Source organism: Aulonocara stuartgranti, assembly GCF_965226115.1.
Source record: "Aulonocara stuartgranti genome assembly, chromosome: 23".
NCBI classification, from domain to species: Eukaryota; Metazoa; Chordata; class Actinopteri; order Cichliformes; family Cichlidae; genus Aulonocara; species Aulonocara stuartgranti.
The window spans coordinates 35,227,423-35,249,767 of NC_138958.1; the positions used below are offsets into that span (position 1 = coordinate 35,227,423).

Below are 22,345 nucleotides of genomic sequence, written 5' to 3' on the forward strand. Positions count from 1 at the left end.
CCTTATGTTACATTTTCTGTCAATTGATCCTGCAATGCTTCCACAATGCTCAGGTGCGGACTCTGAGGAGGCCAATCAATGACTGCTAGTGTTCCACTGAGTGATTTTCTATCTCGGTACGCTTTTACTGCCTCACTGCAGCCCCAAACTATGACAGAGGCACCAGTATGTTTTACAGATGGCTGTAGACACTGACTATTGTAGCTTAATCCTGAACACCTCTGTGCATACGGACAACAACTTGAAGCAAACATATTAAATTAGGGATTCGTGACTCTACAAAACTGTTTGTATGCTGCTGACTTTTCCTTCCAGTTTTTCTTGTTCCTCCATTTGTCCAGTTTCCTCAAATGTGTTAAGGACACATTGCACACCATGCTGAGATATACCACATTTTTGCTTTATAGTCTTTTAGGAATCACCTTATTGAATCAAAAATGGTCTTTTATACATCAAACTGTGTTACCTTTTGCATTTTCTATTGATTAAACTAAAGAAATGGAAACAAATTATTTATTAGGGCGCCTCTGTCAGTGTGCCCCAGGGCAGCTGTGGCTACAATGTAGCTTGTGTGTGTAGTGTGTGTGAATGGGTGAATGACTGAATGTAGTGTAAAGCGCTTTGGGGTCCTTAGGGGGACTAAGTAAAGCGCTATACAAATACAGGCCATTTACCATTCTCAAGAAAGTATAAAAAAGTCAAGATACAACTGGTTCTTTGCTAAGATGTCTAGTATGCCAAAACTTACTTTCCATGTACTGTGGAAGTTCAGCATTTAGCTCTACATTGCACCTAAAGATAATACTTAATACATCTAAAAGTTTTGCATTTAGTTTATTTTTGCAGACAAAAAACTTTGCAGACAAAAGTGACAAGTATGGTATAATGGAAAATGCCAAAGTCTTGTGCTCAATAAAAGTCTTACAGTCTTGCTTTAAGAAAAGAAAATCGTGGATTGCAAACTCAGCAATCTTGATAATCTCGATAATGAGTGAATTAATTATCCCCAAAATAAACAGAGCCTCTTTTTGTTTTTTTAAATTGAGATTAAACTTTAGCATAAAACGCTGCATTGGACTGGAAAATCTCCACTGTGTATCATAGTAGCTGGGATTAGCAGACAGGAAAATAAATATAGGGATCGACATTCACAGGAGGGCTTTTTTGTTTTTGTTTTTTTACTCACAGCTGCCAAATTTGAGAGGGCAGGCGTGGGCATCCATGGGAAAATCCTCCAGCTGCATGGGGCATTCTGCTGATATGGTCAATCTAAGACAAAACATATATAACACAGTAAGTCACTTATAGTGTAACATGGGGTGCATCACATCTTTTACTCAGCTATCTATCATAAAGGGAGAGATACAGAATAGAAGGGACCTGAAAACACACATTGTTTGAGATATTTATTGTTTTTTAATCAGTGCTATCAGTAGGTGAAATTGCCAGGAAATTAATCACATAACAGTAAAATGGTGGTGTACTCTCATCACTTGCAAATCCAGCAACTCTCCCTTAGCACACAAGTGACAATACTGCCACCTGGTGGTCAGAGGGCTTGGTTGTTCCCCCACCAAAAGAAAAAAAAAACTGAGGTTGCTTCAGTTTTGTTTTCTTCTGAACTGACCTTAAGGCAAACACATTTTTATTATAAACAAATGAGAGCATTAGCATGATTTGATGATGTTCATCAGTCACCTTCCACTCATTTTAAATCCTCAATTAACATAACGACAGTTTTTTTTTAATGTTTTATTTGTTATTGGGTATTCACAGTCATCCGAGACATGGCGTTATCACTTCAACCGCTGTGACGACACCTCTCTGTGCCCTGAAAGAGCAGCCAGATTAATTAAATCAGGCATAAAAACCAACAACACACAAAACATAATTATTTTTTTAGCTATCTGTCCCAGATTAAATCAAATCCCTCTGGGTAGTTCCACTCTTTGCGTGATGACAAATAATAACAGCACAGCGGTGATGTGACTACAATGAGGTTAATGAGCTGAATGAAGGATAAACTAAGTGCACACAAACATACGTTTAGATGAAATGACTCGTTTTACTTGTTTTCTGCTTTAGCCGCTCATGCATACCTCAACATTAGTCACAGAGTAGCAGCTATTTTTCCTCTTAACTGAACTCTATTATAATCTTTCTGACAAATGTGTCACTGAGGATGGCGCGCAATCCACACGGGACGTGTTTTTGTTTTACGCTCCAGTACCCCCTGCCTGTACAGTATGCGGCGACTGCAGGAGGTTTCCCAATTATATCATTAAGGTGAACAAAGCAGAACAAAGTGGGACAGGAGGCCACTTCTGCACTTCTGGGCCTAGCGAAGGCGAATGTTTCGTGGCGGTGGGGGTGGGGGCTCGGTTTGCTTTCCACATCAGTGCAGTACCATCCAACTGTGTCGACACAGCTCGAGGGTTCTCTGCGCGGAAGAGGAAAGAGTGTCTTTGGGATAAATAAATGAGAACATGGCTGTCGGCTATTATACCATGTTCTAATTATTCATGTAGCCCCATTAGCCAGGATGGCTGTAAAGAGAACAGAGTCTAACTCGGTGCCTTTAAAAGTCAAAAGCCAGGCATCTCCTTGCGGATCTAGTTTAAATAACGGATTAGACTGACTCCTGCATGCCTTAAAGGCAGGCATGGGGTTGAACTTAAAGCCACGCGTCGCACAGAAGCAGACCAACACATGGCCGCTCACACAGCGATGGGAAATCTAAAGTTTCTGGTACGCCTGAGCTTGCAGAAAAGTTGGAGAAGTCGGACAACAGAGCCAGAGAGTCCAGGAGCTTTATGCTGTATTAACCACCAAGGCACAATGCCACACCAACTGTCTTGTCACACTAAAAGGCACATTTTGAAAACTTCTTGTATATCCTACAAGGGGGGGGGGGGGGGGGGGGTAACCCGAAGAACCTGCTAACTCTCCTGAAACCTCTCCAGCAACTGTCGGATGTTTGTGGGCTAGTCTGCTTTTGTACTGGGAACAGAAAAATCTTGTTCGGCTAAAAGTTTTTCTTGATAGAAGGAGTAAAAACTCAGAATTTGACACTGAAAGAGGCTATCTGAACTATTTTAACCATAGAAGCTAATGAAATACTTTAATATACGTTGTCCGACTTCTCCAACTTTTCTGCAAGCTCAGGCATACCAGAAACGTTCGATTTCCCATCGCCGTGTGAGCGGCCATGTGTTGGTCTGCTTCTGTGCGACGCGTGGCTTTAAGTGGCCATCGTACAATGCTGTGATTGCAGCCATTCCCCAACTGTCTCCGAACGGTACTCATGGCCATTAATCATTGGTCTGTGATCAGTGGGTTTTGGTCAGTGGTTGTTGATCAATGGTCATGAGAATTTGCAGAATTAAGATTAAGGAACTGACCTCCCAGCCCATTGTTCCTTCAGTGGGCTGGTTTCAGTCATTATGCAAATGTACTGTTTATAAGATTGGGGAAACCTGCAGTCAGCTGAGACTGAAGAAGTCACTTGGATGAGTGACGAAACGTTTCTCCCACAAAACGCTACGTCCAGATGAACAGAATCAACTTTTTGGAGATTTAATATAGTCCCTCACTCTAGTACCACAGTACTAGTTTATTTACTGGCAAAATTATGTAAGTCAGATTTATTTATACATAAACCACTGGGGAGGGTACCCTCTAAGGTACTGTCATCATACCCTTGGCAGGGGGTACTTATTGTGCCCTGTTTTATATATGACAGAGACCAGTTTTAAACAGCTGGTGACAATTTAGTAGAAACAATAAAATCATTACATTTTTAAACTATGCCCCTTCATAAACGTGTGACCTCAGCCATAACCCTAAGTGCCTCAGCACTCTGGTGGATGTTAAACGCCAGAGGAAATGGTAGAAATATTTCAATTTTACAGTTTGGGACCACATATTTACTTTCTGGCCATCAGAAAAGTACATATAGATACTTTGAGGTCCACTAATTAGCCCTGCGGGTAACATCAATGTGGACGGATGGACAGGGACTTTCACTGTACCCATAATTCTGAGAGTGTTTCATAGTTATATAATCAATATAAGGTGTGAAAAATAACAAAGGAAGAACAGTTGAAAGTGTTAAAACGTAAAAAATACAGTTTGATAAGAACCTGCCATTACAATTCATATAACATATTAGTGAGTGTGGTGTTATGTTCAAATGATTAGTCAGAGAGTCTATAGGCAATAGCAGCACATCAGCACAAATGATAATGGCAACTGAGCTGTACCTAATGACAATGGTGTGCAATGCACTCCCTGCGTGAGTAATACAGAGCTTCCATACAGCTGATGTAGCAGCCTATCTGGTATCTGGCTATAATGATAATAATGCATTAAGTTTGCGGTGTGCTGACAGACGTGGCATTTTAAGAATTATCCATGGAGACAAATGCATTGAAATTTGCTCTGTAAACCCGGCCGCTTCTCCGCTGAGTAATGCTTTTCAAATGATGCGGTGCGCAATTGCATTTAGAGGAGAAAACTGATGAGCTTCCATTGACACCCATGCATGTTGCTGAAGAAAAAATGCGGGGCGTGTGTAAATGTCTTATAATGTGCAGTTATGTGAACGGCAGTATGTCTGCACCTCTGTTTATTGAGTGTATTAATCTGCTGTATACATGGGGACTGACATGTTCAATACACTGAGAGTGCAAGAAGATGTGAATAACTCATAACTCCACATACTGTGTACAATATTCAATATTATTTATGTTATAATTGGCCTTGGTGCAGGCCATGACTTCAAAAGCAAACAGTCTGAAACTGAGTGCTATCTAATTATCTGAATCCTGAGCTACTTGTACACACTCTGACCTCCGTTTATATTTTGGGCATGTTTAGCAAGAGGATTTTCATGATTTTGTAATGTTCCAATAGAGACTAAAGCTCTTAAACAATTGACTAGTTTTTGTGACTATATATATATTTATTTTCCTTGTTGGCTCCAAGTGCTTGCTGATATGCAATGACAAAAGAGCCACAAGAAAATGAGGGCAATCTACTTATTGTAGAAGCTGTTTGTCAACCACCATCAAAAAACATATTTAAAGTTAATAGAGGCCAGAACAATCTATCTATCTAGATAGATAGAGAGCTAGATAGATAGGTGTCCAGCTAGCTAGCTATTGCAGTTAGCTGTTACCTTAAAGTACCCTGATCCTGATGTTTTCGTGTGTGTGTGTGTGTGTGTGTGTGTGTGTGTGTGTGTGTGTGTGTGTGTGTGTATAATATGGAAACCTGCACATGGTTAAGCACTGCTGGTAACGACAACTGTTCAGTTACAACCACACGATTAAAAGCAGGCCTACTGCTGCTTCTTTTCTACTGTGACAGAGGATCTGATGCCATTTTTAGATTCAACAACACACTTGCACAGTTACATTTTTTTCCATTTGAACATAAATGTACGTGTCCATACATTTCCATCACTTCACACTTACAGAGATGAACCAGTCACACAACCCTTTACTTATTAAGCTCTGAGGTCAAAGGTTAGCATCATGTTAGATCTTACAACCTGCTTCACACCCGCAGTGTGTGTGTGCTCTTGAGTTGGTTCATGTGTGTTACGTGTGAATGTGTCCTCTTTTGGAAACGTATATATGTCACCGGCGGCTGCATACAGATAATCTGCCCTCCGTGCTGCGTTACTCCCCCTGCGGGTGTTGCTGCTATCAGATGAAGTGCTCTCATCCGTGATGGAGTCTCTGTTTAAGACCTGCAGCTGCAGTGACTTCTGAGAATGAGCACAGAATTATTTTAATGTACTGGTCGAAAGGTCACTCTGTGACCTGCTAACAGGAACATGATAATTTCTCTGTCGTAGGGGTGCTTTCACTACGCTTTCTTTCCTCATTTTTAAAGCTTAGACTACACTGGTGTTTATCCATATCTGCTAGTGGTTTAGCGCATAGCGATCACCCTTTTGGAGGTCTCTGTTGGCCTACTTTCCCTTCCTTTCTGGCTCCAACTTACCAGTAAATTACTGCCAAAAACGAGTTCACAACAAGGACGCTTTTTCATAATGAATGATTTCCCTGAAAAGAGATTTGGTCTGTGACTCTCAGCATTAGCAAAAGGGAAAAAAATTAAAGGAATAAAAGTGTTTAAATAGGCTTACTGCTGGTATGAACGATCTCTATGAGGAATCGTACCTCTCATTGTCCACTGGATGTCAGTATTCTCCTGCAGGCTGAGTCGCATATCAATTTTTCTACATTCAAAGCTTTATTGTGTAATATTGGCCTTGCTGCTGTTGTCTGGTCTAGTATTCAGTAAATGATGAAGGACAGATAACTATGAGGTTCACTTCAGAATCCCGAGAAACCTTGAGCCTCTGTACGGCTCTGTACGGTTTTTTGATCATTTGTTCTTAGTCACGGCTCGTTATACAGGGAATCCATCATACCTCATTGTGTAAAGCAAGGTGCCGTCATCCTTGAGCCTCAGCAGCTTGTTGGGCGTGGTCATGTTGTGAGCTATAGACTTCTTGCCATTAAGAAAGAAAGTATCTGGGGTCCAGATGTTGCTGGCCAGCAGGTTGTTTAATGGCAGCATCTCCATGGGCCCTTTGAAGCACAGGCGCTCATCCTTCCAGCTCTGACGGAAGAACACGTCTATGGTGTACTCCTAAGGCGAACAGCAAAGGGGAAAAAGATCCTGGTTGGGTTTTAAGTGAAGAAGCGCCCAAACGAAACATGTAGAAAATATAAAATCAACCTTCTTAACCTCAAAACATCCACCAGCTACTAAACCACTTGTCTTGGGTTAGGTTAGTATCATGCATGTTTGACACTGCATGTGAAATCCGCCTGTTTGGTATGTGAGTCAAACGAAACCCAATCACAAGTGACCTGGTGGATGTCAACCTGAGATTAACGTCATCGTCGCCAATGACCTCAAACCTAGCTTGGAAGTCTAACCCTGGATTTTGTAGAAAAGCAAAAAGTCCTTTTTTGGAAATTTTTAAAAAAAATAGTTTCAGATGCATGTCTGTTAAAACGGTTACATTCTTTATCCCCTGATTACAAACCTGTGGGGAACAATTTAAAAAAAGAAACATCACAGTGTTAACAGGTGCAGTTTGCATTATTAAACGGGATTAAAAAGGAAAAAAATATGAGAAGATATAGCCGTGCGCTGAGCTGTGAGTAATCATGTGCAACTGGCTTGTGTACTAGTGTGTCAGCTCAATGATTACTTTATCACTGAGGATGCTAAAGGGAACAGATCTTCCTCTGGCTGTGTGTTTTTAACCTCTCAAAGCAAAGTATCATATTTAATACACCCATTTTGTCAGTTTTTCAGATTCTACGTCATCAGTGTGATTTTTTTTTCCCCTGCACAAAACCTAAATAAACTGAATAAAGATTTTTTTTCTCACGTTCAAAATGTGACATAAAGGACAAGCTAAAGGGAAAACAGATCCTCCTGTATGTCCTCATAAATCGATGAAGACTTTTCAGCGATTGTGATTAAACACGGCGGCGTTTAAATCCATCTTGAGTTTGCTCATGTGTGAAATATCAACTCGCTTTGAGCTCGGAAAAACAAACGAGCAAGACACTAAAACAACATGCCAGCCCGCTGAATGATAACGGCGTTATCGGGCTCACATATAAGCTTTTATGGACTGTAGAAACATTCAGGTCTCCTGCCGCAATTAATCAATCAATCATGCTCCTCTGACAAAGTAGCAAGTCTGATCACTGCTGTGTCAAAAGCGTGCCAGGGATGGAGCAGGGTGTAACGGGAGATTTAATGAAAGGGGAGATTTAATGCTTTCTACTATCCAGGTAGAGCCTTATAGTTCGTAGGATTAATAAAGAGATGATTCATTTCAGACAAGTTGGAATAAGTCTATGGACCGACAAGAGTGCCAAAAGGAAATAAAAGAATACATCATTAAAGAGCCTAAAACTTGGTATAGTTATAGCTGAGAATTGTAAAGAAATCATACTTAATCACTAACATTAGAAATGCAATAGGAATTTCTAACTAATAAGAAAAGACGTCCCCATCCTGCACATGGTACGGCTAATATCATCCATCTATCAGCTAGTTACACTGATTCTTATACATGTCTTTGGCATTATTTCTAAATGCCGATCTACCAATAAATCACAAGCATAAATAGAGTAATTTCTTGTAAATTACTTCTAAATATGATTTTGAACAGTGGTTAAAACTACACCTTTAAACAGCCACTAAAAGAGGAATGGGCACAACCTTAACCTTCACATTAATATTAATAATGGGGACTTTTAATAGTAAACATAGAAAGAAATGAAACACAGAAATGACTACAAAGGTAAAGCAGTACTTTATCTCAAAAGAACGGCCACACCGTTCTGTTCTGTTCACTGCGACTTGCGCCCTTTTATGCTGCTCATGGTTCTTTGCTTGTAAATGTCTCAAAAGATTCTCCAATCTCCACTGTGCGCTGTGACGTCTTTCACCCATATTAATGGTGCAGAATATTAAAGGCACGGCACATACAAAACTAAAAACATCCCAGTTCTTAAAAGTGAAACCCACTGGTGACCGTTAAAATGTTCGTCTGACGTGCTTTTGAACGTGCAAGCTTTCCATTCGATTTGGATGCATAAAAGTGAAGTCCATTCACGCCTCGATCACACAGTTTCTATATTTAAATACACAGAAAAAAATTGTAGTCTTTATTCGGAGTAAATAGTTTAATGACCTTTTCATCAAAACCGAAGCCAGATCAATCCCAGATAATGACTGATGCAATGGACTCGGAACAGCTAGGTATCCCAGAATGCATTTCGAATGAAAACAAAAGCAGCAGATGTTACAGTCTGCTGACAAGCTGCAGTAACAGTTTCAATTATTTGGTGACGCACTGCAGCACTACAGCCATGAAATAATTAAATATGTTTTTCTTTTTCTTAAATAAAGTGAATCAATATTTTGATTATTTATGTATTCAATAAATTATTTATGCAGTTAATAAATTATTGATTGATTGATTTCCCATTTGAATGAGTTAACGACACATTTCATTCATTATTTAATGATGTAGTTATTCACTTCATTTTGGCACTCTTTGTGCTCCATACGGGCCAGTCACGCTGCATTAAAAGTTTAAATCACCCACATGAATTTTGCCTCGTGTCCAAGTAGCCAAATGGAGCCAATCTTCAAAGACACAACTAGGACATGAGCTCACTTCCAGAGAACAGCAGGAGCCAGAAAGCGGTAGTCGTCTCATAAAATGTAAATATATGTTTCCATCTAAAAATACCGACAGTTGCCTGGATGGGCTTTGGAGACGCTTGTATGTGTGTTTGTCCACCTTAGCCAATCTCTCTCTGTAGTGTTTGCTGTGGATGAACTCACCATCTCCGTGTCAGACACGGGGCCAAAGCTGGTGACAAAAATGTTTGTCTTGATCTCTGTGACATTCTCTGTTGAGAGAGAACAGATGGAAACAGGGTTTGGAGGTTAAAGAGAGACACTGAAGAGGCAGCTCTTCACTAAAAGGGACACAAGTGAACAACCCATCAGGAAGGACGTCATAATTAATGAGCTGCTCATTATTATTTCTTCATAACTCCTAATGCGGGACTTTCTAGCATTTATTAACTACTCAAACAAGACAGGAAGTCTATGGCATCACTGCTGATAACAATCTTTACAACAGCAAATTATCCATTAGTTAATATGATTTTCTTTTTCTGCTTGTTTATGACACGTGACTTTTTGCTTATTATTTATTTCTTATTGGCAGTTATCATATTATTTGCCAATAGGTTGATGCCTACCATTACCAGATGATATATTTCCCAGATTTGGCACACCCAAGTGAAAATCTTATAATAAATGCGTGTAATTTGATTGCACAGAATGTGGCTAAAGTGCAGCCTAACCCTAACCCTATATAGGTGGACTTGGTGGATGTTATGAGGTTAATCAATTACTGATCAAATCAGTTCTTCCTATTCTTGTGTAATTCAGCATATATACTATTTTGTCCAACCACTGTCCAGTTTCTATATCATAACGGACATAAATTCATTTAGATGCCCTGATTACAAAAATAATTTTCTATGGATATACAAATCACTAGTTTTACATCTTAAAGGTATAACATTGTGAAGCAAATAATGCTCAGATTGAATGTTAATATATGCAAATGGTTAGGATCAATTAAATCAATATTTAACAATAGTGTCAGCATTTGAACCCACCTCCCTATGCCCCTCTCAATGGCTTCAGTGTGGTCACTCAACACGAACCACACAAAGCAACCTGGATTCATGATTTCTCTGTCAGCGGATTCCTTCTAAAGATGTTGAGGAAAAACAGGCAACTTGTTTCTTTCATTTGTTCCAAAATCACAAAACTCTCTGAATACCAATGTGGACCAGGGGAAGCTGGGCTTGGTCACTCTGTGCAGAGTAGCTTGTTGAATGAAAGCCTGAATATATATTTATAGGCCCTCTTGTCAAAGGTAGCAACCGTTACCAGGATGTGAGAGAGGACGGGCTTTTGCAATGACACATCAGGCATGTGGCATGAAAACAAAAATACAAAAAAGCCCTTCTTTCCTTCTCACGTGGAACAAGTAGTGTATATACGTGACCAACAAGCCTAACCAGACCAGTGTCAGGAGCTTGCAGAAATTCAACGGGAAACAGCACGACTGCAGAAAGGAAAAATCAAAAGCTTTCATTTCAAGCATCTCCATCTCTGAATGGCAATTTGTTGCCTCTCAAGGTTATCTCCTGTTGCCAGGGTGAGAAGTGAATAAAAACACCTCAGCACACAGAATCGAGGCCGTGTTGAGGATGGCTTGATTGATTTGCTTGAAAAAGAGACAGCCATATGCATTCGCGGGGAACACAGGAAACAAAAGCACCTGACAACTGCATGCGTGCACCTTCACCTCGGCTGACACGGGAGCAAATTCCACATCTGCTTGCACAGTTTCAACCCCCGTGTACCTGCCAGTCTCCCAGCGTTCTCCAATGAATCAGAGCATGAAATCACAGCAGGAAACCAGGCTTCCCCTGGCCAAAGTAGGGTTAGAAGGTTAGCACAGTGGGAGGTTCAAATGTGGCACTATTGTACTAAGACTACTAAATGTTCCTTTCAAAAAGAAAAAAAAAGAAAAACACAAAATAGCTGGAAGCAAACCTCCGAGCCCTGGCCGAAGCCTGTTGTCGTAACCGTCCAGGAGCCCATCCAGGATTCTGGTGAAGACTGTGCTGTTGTCGTTGGTGCCCACCTCCTTCTCAGCTTCTGGGGATGACTGGCAGAGACTGAGAGAGGAAGGAAACAAAAGGAAGCAGACCTCAGAAACACAACACAACACAATTGTTGTGATTAATTGGCTTGCCGCATTAACGGCAGGCTTGTTGCGATTAATTATTGAACACAAGCGCTGCCTCAAATCTACCAGTAGAGGTAATTAAGGGTTTGACATGTGATCCAAATACAAACAAATGAGTTCTTCCTTTAAATACAGCGGGGGAGCGAGGCAGCATGGAGGATCTTTTTACAAAGAACGGCAAGCGGCGAAGAGAGGGAAACGCACAAAAGGTCATAAACGGGGTTTGATCGACTTGGATGACAGTGGACTGCTGACAGATCTTCCTGCTTAAGCGGCATTAGAGCACAGAACAGCTCAGATATGCAATCAGTCAAAGGGAGCGGGATCTAAAAATTCGAAGTTGCTTTGAGTCACCTGCAAATAGAGGCGTAAAAATCTGTCACAATGCTTTTGACCGCAAAGCAAAACTGAACTTAGCCTTTTAAAAAAGTTCAAAACCTTCCAAAATGAACACAATATCGAAAAAATGTGAAGTAACAACTGCTATAGCGTTGTGTTCAAAATATGTATTTCGTTATAAAGATAAAAAGTTGTACTTGGGTTTAATACCAACTTCTACCATACGATAGTGTAGTGAGTCACTTAGCATCAGATTCTGTTCTGATTCTGAATTCAATAGTTGTTTACTTGGTAAATACAGGGCCAGTGTCACGGTCCGCTGTGACAGACCGTGTGGAGAGTGCGTGGAGGACTCAGGTGCGGACACGAGTGACACGGGAGTAAACTTTAAACAAAAGCGAGCCTTTTATTGTGGCTGGTAACGCAAGAGAAACAAACAAGAATAAGGGCAGCTCAAAAGCAATAACTAAACAGAAACCTAAACTGGGAATGAACTAAGGTAAGGCTATGAATACAACAGACCGGGCATGGAAACATGGAGGGTGGGAACACAGACGACGCGACACAGACTGTATGAAACACAGAGACTAAATACACATGAGGGATGATCAGGGGAAGTGGATGCACACGGGGAACACAGGTGACACTGATAATCATAACAAGACACGGCAGGAGTGAACGTAACACTGATGGGAGATGGGCAAAGTAAAACAGGAAGTACACAGAGGTTCAAACAGGAGGAGAGAGAGCACGGGGAGAACGCAGACATAACGGGCTGGGGAAAACATAGAATAAAACACAAAGAGAGACGAGGGCTCATAAATACACAGAGGGGCACACAGGGGGTAAGAGTCACGAAGGGAAAACACATAAGGAACAACGTAACAGATCAACCCAGGAAGCATGGCCTAAATAAAGAACAAAATACAAAAATACATGAAAACTAAGAATACTGGGCCCACATGGCCCAGGACCATGACACCAGTATTGCCAAAGCCGATACCAATAGCAATACTTTTAGCATATAAAAGCAGCTTATGTAGGGGATACTAGTAAATCTTGATTTATGAGATAGATAATCAATTTGTAAATTCTAACACATTTTAATGACCACTAGAGCAGTGTGATTTTTACTTTCCAAAATAAAGAGTTAACACAGAAAAACACACTTTTCAGCTTTTCATGTATTTTAAAACCGGGTTTTTTGGAGACCGGGAACATAAATGTGCCTGTCCCTGATGCACTTTCAGTAAACTTCTGTTCTATAGATCATAAAAACTAGACATGACAGTCAATTCGCAATAAGAGATGGTTGAGGTATATTTTTCCATTTCCAAAAAGTAATTAATTTGACACAATTCAGTGGGTTAGATACTGAACTTAGAGAACAGAAGCAAAGTATCGATCCTATCCCACTACTATCGATCAGATACCAATACATGCGTTGGTATCATTCTATCGGTCTGCACATTGGTATTTACAAATGGCACAACCGGAAACATCTCAGCATGCTGGAAGGTGTTGAGTAATTAGAAAAAGTACCTTTAGTGTCATGAATCCATTTACTTTTTGGGAAAAAAAGCTATATATAACTGTTAAACTTTATTATTATTATTATTATTATTAAATCTCTTTACCTGTTTTGACATCTGCAAAGAAGCAGGAGAGAAACGAGGAGCCTTGCCGTCACTTTACTGTTGAGAGCTACCACACACACACCTAGAAGGAGACAAAGAACAGAATAAAAAGGGCATCACAGAATCAATAAATAACACAGAAACAACACTGAGGTCAAGGATTCCCCATAAGGCCAGACACGGGAAAAGTCTTCACCTCACTGCATACAGAGAGCATTACAGCAAACACTAAATCAAGCAGCGGGACAATCTCTGGTTCATTTGGCGGGGGGTGAGGGGGGTGCAAGGTGCAACTATTTAATATTAAACAAGAATAACTAATTAATTTTTTGGTAAAAATTCCAATAAGGAAAGAAAGAAAAAAACAACTCGGCATGCTCAAAAACACCACATAGGCTGGTAAATAAAAGAGGCTCATAGAGAGGCATGTTTCCTGCAGTATCAGTCCCATTGTGTAAAAGCTTCCACTGCGTTCCAATCCAGCCTATTACAATAAACGGGCCACCCCCTATTATCCCATCCCTCTTCTCCACCTTTCCCTCACTCTCCCCATCACCGAAAAAAACCCATGAAACTCACACTTATTTGTCTCATCAGAAGGAAAAAACAGAGAGGTAACGGGAGGAAAAATAGGGGCTAACCTGCACGAGGATCCATGACCAGCAAGGTTTGGTTTTTGTTGCTTTCTTTCCAAACAGCGACAGGAGGCTTTGGGGTCTCCAGTCGGCGAAACTGGAAGATCGCGGGTCCAATCACTAAATTCCCGTGCTGGTCGGCTCTCTCTCCCCTCCTCCTTCTCTTTAGCTTCTTTCTGCTCTCTCTCTCTCTCTCTCTCTCTCTCTCTCAATCAGCGCTTCCCCATCAGCAGCTGTTGTAGTAGTCTGTCTGCTCTGCTCCTCCTATAGGCTTGACCGCCTCGCTTATTCTTTAGTGCCTGCTGCGCCGCGTTTCCCGCATCGCCTCCAGAGGTGTTGCAGCAGCAGCATCACACTGGGTGCCTCTTCGCTGGTGTCCACCGACCTCGGAGGAGACCGGATTCGCTCCACATTTTTCTTGTCTCTGTGCCCTTTCCTGTACCGCCTACTGCCGGTGCGAGAGAATGAAGTGCCGCAACAGAGGCTAATAATTACCAAATAGGTGCTCCCCATTGGTGGGCTGGAAGGAGGATGCGCAGAATTCCACATCATCCATTAATGAGGATGTGAAAGAAGCATGCAATATATGGGAGCTCAAACTACTTCCACGGACTTTTGCACCTGAAACGTCACACAGTAGCAGCACACTAATGAAATCCTTTAACCAGGATTTTAATTTGGCCTCTTTAGCTTTTGCTATTTCTTATGAAGAAGTGCCTGATTTCAGTAGTTTAGTCAATCTTTCTAAATAGCCTATTTGTTTGAACTACTATATGTAGCCATTAGCTAACAGCTGATCCTTCTAGCTAATAGTAACAATTTTATACATGTATTTTTAGACTGCAATTTGGACTCTTAGCCTATTTTTGTTATGCTAGCTGTGTGTTATCAATACTTACAAATATTTCACTAAAACAGCTTAATTAATAACTTGTTACTATTGCAGAGATTGTTTTGGGGATTTTTATTATCTGTATTTAAAAAGAATTTGTTTGTTGGTTGGATTTGTGCTACCTCCACTGTCCACTCTTTTAACCCTTTCATTTCATCCACCTATATGACTATTTAACAGTTTAAGTTGTGCCTTATAGTTAGTTCACTTGCTATCCCAACATATTTGTATTTATAGTTGCTGTAGCTATTCTGTTTATTATAGATAAAGCAAAAGAGACAAAGTTCTACTGGGTTTTGAAATAAAGTCAGGTTTTGAAAAATCAATAATTGGTTTATTAGGTTGGCCGGACAAGTAAAACAACATGATAAATGTGTATAATTACAGAAAGAGCTTTCATTGCTCATACTGTCCTGTAATTGTAAACTGTACAACTTTCATTACAGGGAGTGCAGAATTATTAGGCAAATGAGTATTTTGTCCACATCATCCTCTTCATGCATGTTGTCTTACTCCAAGCTGTATAGGCTCGAAAGCCTACTACCAATTAAGCATATTAGGTGATGTGCATCTCTGTAATGAGAAGGGGTGTGGTCTAATGACATCAACACCCTATATCAGGTGTGCATAATTATTAGGCAACGTCCTTTCCTTTGGCAAAATGGGTCAAAAGAAGGACTTGACAGGCTCAGAAAAGTCAAAAATAGTGAGATATCTTGCAGAGGGATGCAGCAGTCTCAAAATTGCAAAGCTTCTGAAGCGTGATCATCGAACAATCAAGCGTTTCATTCAAAATAGTCAACAGGGTCGCAAGAAGCGTGTGGAAAAACCAAGGCGCAAAATAACTGCCCATGAACTGAGAAAAGTCAAGCGTGCAGCTGCCAAGATGCCACTTGCCACCAGTTTGGCCATATTTCAGAGCTGCAACATCACTGGAGTGCCCAAAAGCACAAGGTGTGCAATACTCAGAGACATGGCCAAGGTAAGAAGGGCTGAAAGACGACCACCACTGAACAAGACACACAAGCTGAAACGTCAAGACTGGGCCAAGAAATATCTCAAGACTGGTTTTTCTAAGGTTTTATGGACTGATGAAATGAGAGTGAGTCTTGATGGGCCAGATGGATGGGCCCGTGGCTGGATTGGTAAAGGGCAGAGAGCTCCAGTCCGACTCAGACGCCAGCAAGGTGGAGGTGGAGTACTGGTTTGGGCTGGTATCATCAAAGATGAGCTTGTGGGGCCTTTTCGGGTTGAGGATGGAGTCAAGCTCAACTCCCAGTCCTACTGCCAGTTTCTGGAAGACACCTTCTTCAAGCAGTGGTACAGGAAGAAGTCTGCATCCTTCAAGAAAAACATGATTTTCATGCAGGACAATGCTCCATCACACGCATCCAAGTACTCCACAGCGTGGCTGGCAAGAAAGGGTATAAAAGAAGAAAAACTAATGACATGGCCACCTTGTTCACCTGATCTGAACCCCATTGAGAACCTGTGGTCCATCATCAAATGTGAGATTTACAGGAAGGAAAACAGTACACCTCTCTGAACAGTGTCTGGGAGGCTGTGGTTGCTGCTGCACACAATGTTGATGGTGAACAGATCAAAACACTGACAGAATCCATGGATGGCAGGCTTTTGAGTGTCCTTGCAAAGAAAGGTGGCTATATTGGTCGCTGATTTGTTTTTGTTTTGTTTTTGAATGTCAGAAATGTATATTTGTGAATGTGGAGATGGTATATTGGTTTCACTGGTAAAAATAAATAATTGAAATGGGTATATATTTGTTTTTTGTTAAGTTGCCTAATAATTATGCACACAGATATCCCCCTAAAATAGCTAAAACTAAAAACAAACTAAAAATTACTTCCAAAAATATTCAGCTTTTATATTAATGAGTTTTTTGGGTTCATTGAGAACATGGTTGTTGTTCAATAATAAAATTATTCCTCAAAAATACAACTTGCCTAATAATGCTGCACTCCCTGTAGACACTTCTTCACATTTGAGCTGTCCAGTTGACCGGACTGGAGTCTTTGCCTGGCCGATTCTGGCCCCCTGGCCTTATGTTTGACACTGTTTCCACTGTTCACCCATTCCAAGTTATAAAATGTGTCATTATTCGTGACAGTAACTATGAGTAACGAAGTGAAATGACTTGTGTGTCCATATGTGTGAAGAGTCTGCGACCCGCATGACAACACAGACTGGGGGCAAATCACTGTGAGAGAAACAGCATTCGGTCGGCTTGTTTAACCCTGAGCCACTAAAACAAGCGCTCGCAAGAAACACGTCAGAGTAGTTATCATCCTGACGATTGCCATAAGAGGGTAGCCGAGTTCCATGTTTCGTAGACGATAATTAGCTGGTAAACTTAACCTCCCTCTACTTTCTTGAATCCGTCTGGCGGTGCAGTCTGCGGACGGGAGCTGCAGCCAGAATACCCTCGGAGGGTGATTTCAGCACCGCGACTGGTGCGAACAAGCTCGCGGAGTGTTGACCGTTTGGACGAGTGTGAATGAAAGTGATGGCGAAAAAGCCCCCCCCCCAAACTCACCACCACCTCTCTCTGTGGTAGGAAGATAAGGGTTGGGGGAGGTGTTGTGAGATGTTTTTTATCCTGGAGGGGGCTCCAGGGGGAAATCGACTGGCTTTCAATATTTTGCCCTGCAGGCATCCCACTGTTTCAGACCTCTGCGTTACTGCAGGCAATACTGGGTGGAATACGAGGCTATGCAGAGCACAGTCACACAACACATCAGACAGGCTCAAACACGCATAAGACACCAGTGATGATAATAATAATAATGAATAATAAACTTATAACCACAATTAAATTCGGGGAAACATGAAGCTGCAAACGGGAGGAAAGAAGTTCATTTTCAGTGTCTTCCTGTTATTTTCTAATTAATGATGTCATCAACTTTCTTCTTTCAGGAATGCTGTTAACGGAAACAAGAAGCTGATCGCCATCTATGACACCAGGTATGAACTATCACAGCACGCGCATTCCTCATCCAGGCTCCTCCACTGGGTCTTGTGCAAGCGCGTCCGCGTGTGCAAGGCGGTCCTAATTAGCCTGTTCACGAATTTTTGACCCCGACTCTCTAAATAATTTATGGTGCAGTCCACACATTTTAAATCAGACACAAAAGGGCCATCAACAGATAACAGGCCAATAAATCAACAGCTTCGATTAATGGTTTGATAAATGCTGCCTGTCCCCACTCCATATTGTTCAGGTCCCGCCATTTTTACAGGAAACCCAAGGGAAGGATGAAGATGGTGTGGGGTGCACTGTAAAAAATGAGAATTTTAATAAGAGAGTTTGGCTTAGTGCTTTGTAATGTGGGTGTTTTTGAGAGTGGGAGAAGGGGTGGGGCAACGGCTTAATTAGTGTTCTAAAAATCAAGTCCACTGATTACTGAGGTAATCGAGGAAGTGAAGATAAGTAATCAGTGGAAACAAGCTTAACTAAACAACATGTGTATTTTTACTTCAGTTCAATGTCTTTCAAATAGCCCAAATCACAACAAAAGTCACCTCAGTGTCCTTTATATTGTAAAGTAAAGACCCTATGTAATAGAGAGAAACCCCGACAAACCCCTCTTTGAGCAAGCACTTGGGGACAGTGAGAAGAAAAACTCCTTTCTAACAGGAAGAAACCTGTTAAAAAGGCAGATCCATTTAAAGTAGGCACAGCCATGACAAAATGGAATCCCCACATTCTGTAGCAGAATCAACCATAATTTTTTTTTATCATTACTCAATGACTCTGAGTAAGTGCGACTGCCATATGGTTACAAGTCAGCCACTTTATTTATTGCTGAATGCATACATTAACATGTAAACATAAAGTTGAATTATAACTTGCTCAACTGCCCCCGTGCCCCCCAGTTTTCAAGCAACTTGATGTTTATTTGTTAAATTTAAAAATATATATATCTTTACCGTCCTCAAAAAACAAACAAACAAAAATACAAACAAAAAAAGAAACCGCAAATGCGCCCCTGCTGATAAATTCTAGGGCCAAAAATAGACACAAGGTTTATTAGCAGAAATAAGTGGACTTTAACAAAAGTCTGGTTTAAAATGATTCCCTAAAAAAGAAAAGAAAAAGAGTTTAACAGCTCACCAAATATATAAGATGAAAAGCTTGAATTTGCAGATTCTACCTCAGCATTTTTTTTTTTACAGTGTTTTAAGTGTTGGGGCTTCGCTTCTAATTTGAACAAGCCGAGTGCCTTCACCACCAGCGCCGCCACCAGCAGCAGCAGCAGCATCGCCCCCCTGTATGTTCTCTCCTCATCAATATGCGCTTCAGCTCCTGAATGTAAGAGCCACTCGCACAGTCAGAGACGGCAAAAAGGAAAGCGGAGCCAATATTTATGACAGGGAGGCGATGTCAGCCCATATTTCACATCTGACTCCATCCACAGCGAGCTGCTGACTTTTCCGCGGCTCAGTCTACTTTCTTGCTTTTTTGGGGGGGGCAATCGATGGATTTACTCTGGATTTGAAGAGTGTCCGTCTCGGCTGTTGATTGCAGGGGGGTGAGCTCTCTGCTGTTGCTGCCTTCGTGCTTTACAATTACAAAAAGGAAAAGGGGGGATGTTTGCTTTGCACAAGCTTCGTCAATTTCGCGTCTTGTCCGCACTGGTTATCGGTTCGATTGTGTGTTGCGCAAAAAGGTCAGTGATCTTCTCATTATTTTCTTCTTCTTTCTTTTCTGAGAAGCCAAGGTTATTGCCTGGGCTGATTGATGCGGGAGTCAAGGTGATGTTTTCTTTTCTTTGCTTCTGCTGTCATTTCAGCGTCAATGAACCGGGCAACATGTCTTTTGTGAAGGAGACGGTGGATAAACTACTTAAAGGATACGACATCCGACTGAGGCCGGACTTTGGAGGTATGCTCCGCATTTATCCCCCAGCTTTATTTTTGGCGCCATTTACAGTGTTGTGGTCAGACGTAGAGGTGGAGGTCTGTAATCATGACATAATTACTCTGTTCTAGGGCCCCCTGTCGCTGTTGGCATGAGCATAGACGTGGCCAGCATAGACATGGTGTCAGAAGTCAACATGGTGAGTGGAGTCGCACTTCATGAACCCTTAATCCACAGCAGTCCTGCCTCTGCCTCAGTGCCAGGGGCATATACAGAAGGGGGTCATGGGGTGGTACCTGTACCCCCCAAATGTTCCTGCCTCCCAACAAAGCTGCTGAGCGAGAGTACTGCTGTGTTGCATGTAATATAGTGCATTTTACCAAGTACTTTACTGTAAAACTTAACAGTTTTAATGTACTTTAAGTATTTCTCTTATGCTGCTTTGTTGTCCACTATATTTTGGATTCAAATATTGTACCTTTTACTCTATAGTATTTATTTCAATGCTTTTGTTAAAACAAAAAAACAACAAAAAAACCCAACCGTGTACTTTTTCTATGTATTTTTTCTGAATTTCGGGTGTGATTTTCAATGCATGTTTTTGCTTCTTGGTTCATATGGTAGAACAATGCAGTAACAACTGATTGTTTTAACAGACAGACAAACCAAATTATACCACAAGTACTTCTTGTAAGAAGTATACAACGTGTTTGCACTTTTGTCTAAAATACCTTAACAGTAAATAAAGAATTGCATTGTAAGTTTGGGGAACCTGCATCATAAGACAGGCTGCACTATGTACTAAGTGTAACCCATAAATCTAAGAGCTTAAAAACTTATTTCACCATTCAGTATTTTATACACTCTATATAATGGCACAGGACTGCACATGATCATTTTGATCAAATATCCTTAGTTCCTGTAGCCCCCCCCCCCTTCAAGTCCATTATGCGATGGTCAGATGGATGGGTTGGATTTCCTGTAAGCACTAAAACAGCTTTATCTCACACACTGCCAGCACCCCACATACACAGAAGCCTGGGTGTGAAAAAAGAAAACCCTCCAACATAATACAGCTTCCTGCTCCTGTTTCCAACAATCCTCATCCTCAGACACTGACTCACTTAGAGGATGGATTAAAGCAGCAGCCATGAGTTTCCAGTCAATAGTCCAGATACTGTACAATCCAGGCACGGTAAAGGAAATACATTTTTCCATTGAAGCCCTCTTTTATCTGCAAAAAGAAACCCTTTCTCATTGTGCTTGTTAACCACAGAAGCCACAGTTAGCAGTGTCCTCCCATGAGGGCCCCTCTGAGCAGACAGCTATCACGAAACTCTGATTGGATTTGCTAATTCATGGGCTGATGCCATTTTTTTTGACACGTGCACATGCCGGGAAGTCACTTCAGGCTATTGTATCTTAAAATATCAGCCAACGCTGACCCAAATTGTACTGCAAAATGAGTGGCACCGTGTCACCCGGCTGCCGGCGACAGATTTTAAGGACTCCGGCATCGAACTGAATGGCGGACATTGTGTTTCCAGACCAACACCTCTCCTCAGCTGCATTTCACAGCCCACCGCATGTGCAGGTGCAACCATTAGGATCTTTATTAGAGCTGATGGCTCCTGAGCCCATGTGCTTTCTTTCTTTATAACAACACAGACAAGTGCAGCAGTCAGAGTCAGGTCAGGCAGGGACTGCTGTACATGTACAGCATCAACACAGATGTCATAATGACATAATGGTGATCTTGATTGAGTCTACTGAGAAGGACAAGAAAGTGTTTCATTTCACTGTATAGTATTAGAAAACTGTCACTATTTATCTGGAGAGAGGAGGGTGTATAAGTGTGAGCGGGTACTGATCAATACCAGTGACTCAGTGATTACTTTGACAATTGACTTTTCTGCCACTAGACTGAGGCAAGAAAAGTGGTGTTTCTTTCCAGATGTTGCAAGAATCTCACAGATGAACTATTTCTGCTAGAAGCTATGTACAACAAATACATCATAGGATTATGGATTATGTTTAATTTTTGCTTGAGTTTATGCAACAAGAGGTAATTTCTCTTTTTTTGTTAAATGTCTGAGAGTACAAATCTCTTTGAGTAAAGCTAACTAAGCTATTTGTAATAACACGGTCAAACAAAAGAGGCTTAAGCAGAAATACTATTAAATGTTCATTGCATCAGCTGAAAATTATAAAATAATGTTCTTAAAACAGTCTATATTATTCAGAAGTGTGAATGCTCGAGTAATTTTGTTCTGTTGTTGCATCTTGAAGATCTTCCATATTCATATGACTCATAGCCAACTTCTACCAGCATTATTTGTCCAGGTTGGAAAATGATGTGTCTGGATGCAAATAACCTTCTAGCTTGTTGTCTGCTTAACGTGACTGAAAGGAAGTGCTGTTGGTGTTTGAATAAGGTTTTTTCTGAGTTATTGATCCCAGAAGTTCAAATACAACAATTCGTCTTCCAGTTAACCCCTGAAAGCAAAGTAAAATACATCACATTTTAGTTACCTTGGGAGTCAGATGTTGGAACAAGGGAGCAACTCC

The 22,345-nt window shown here is 41.1% G+C and overlaps 2 protein-coding genes across 6 annotated transcripts in view; one reads left to right on the forward strand and one right to left on the reverse strand.

Annotated features, from left to right (window-relative positions):
* The window catches only part of LOC309701089 (gamma-aminobutyric acid receptor subunit alpha-5-like), a 45,310-nt gene extending 30,451 nt beyond the window's left edge, over window positions 1-14,859 (reverse strand). The window contains exons 1-6 of one of the 2 annotated variants that reach the window (XM_082525092.1): window positions 14,013-14,859; window positions 13,372-13,438; window positions 11,200-11,324; window positions 9,400-9,467; window positions 6,446-6,666; window positions 1,187-1,269 (exon numbers count right to left, since the gene is read on the reverse strand). In XM_082525092.1, the coding sequence (XP_082381218.1) occupies window positions 1,187-1,269; window positions 6,446-6,666; window positions 9,400-9,467; window positions 11,200-11,324; window positions 13,372-13,438; window positions 14,013-14,028 (580 nt within the window). In that variant the 5' untranslated portion in view covers window positions 14,029-14,859. Of the gene's footprint in view, window positions 1-1,186; window positions 1,270-6,445; window positions 6,667-9,399; window positions 9,468-10,250; window positions 10,332-11,199; window positions 11,325-13,371; window positions 13,439-14,012 lie in introns of those variants that run through there. The other variant, XM_082525093.1, reaches the window with a different exon arrangement.
* LOC309701088 (gamma-aminobutyric acid receptor subunit beta-3-like) overlaps window positions 1-22,345 on the forward strand; it is a 103,533-nt gene that overhangs the window by 31,284 nt on the left and 49,904 nt on the right. For 2 of the 4 annotated variants that reach the window (XM_082525090.1, XM_082525088.1), the window contains exons 2-4: window positions 17,833-17,880; window positions 19,710-19,801; window positions 19,909-19,976. In XM_082525090.1, the coding sequence (XP_082381216.1) occupies window positions 19,729-19,801; window positions 19,909-19,976 (141 nt within the window). In that variant the 5' untranslated portion in view covers window positions 17,833-17,880; window positions 19,710-19,728. Of the gene's footprint in view, window positions 1-17,461; window positions 17,470-17,832; window positions 17,881-19,059; window positions 19,587-19,709; window positions 19,802-19,908; window positions 19,977-22,345 lie in introns of those variants that run through there. The other 2 variants (XM_082525091.1, XM_082525089.1) reach the window with 2 other exon arrangements.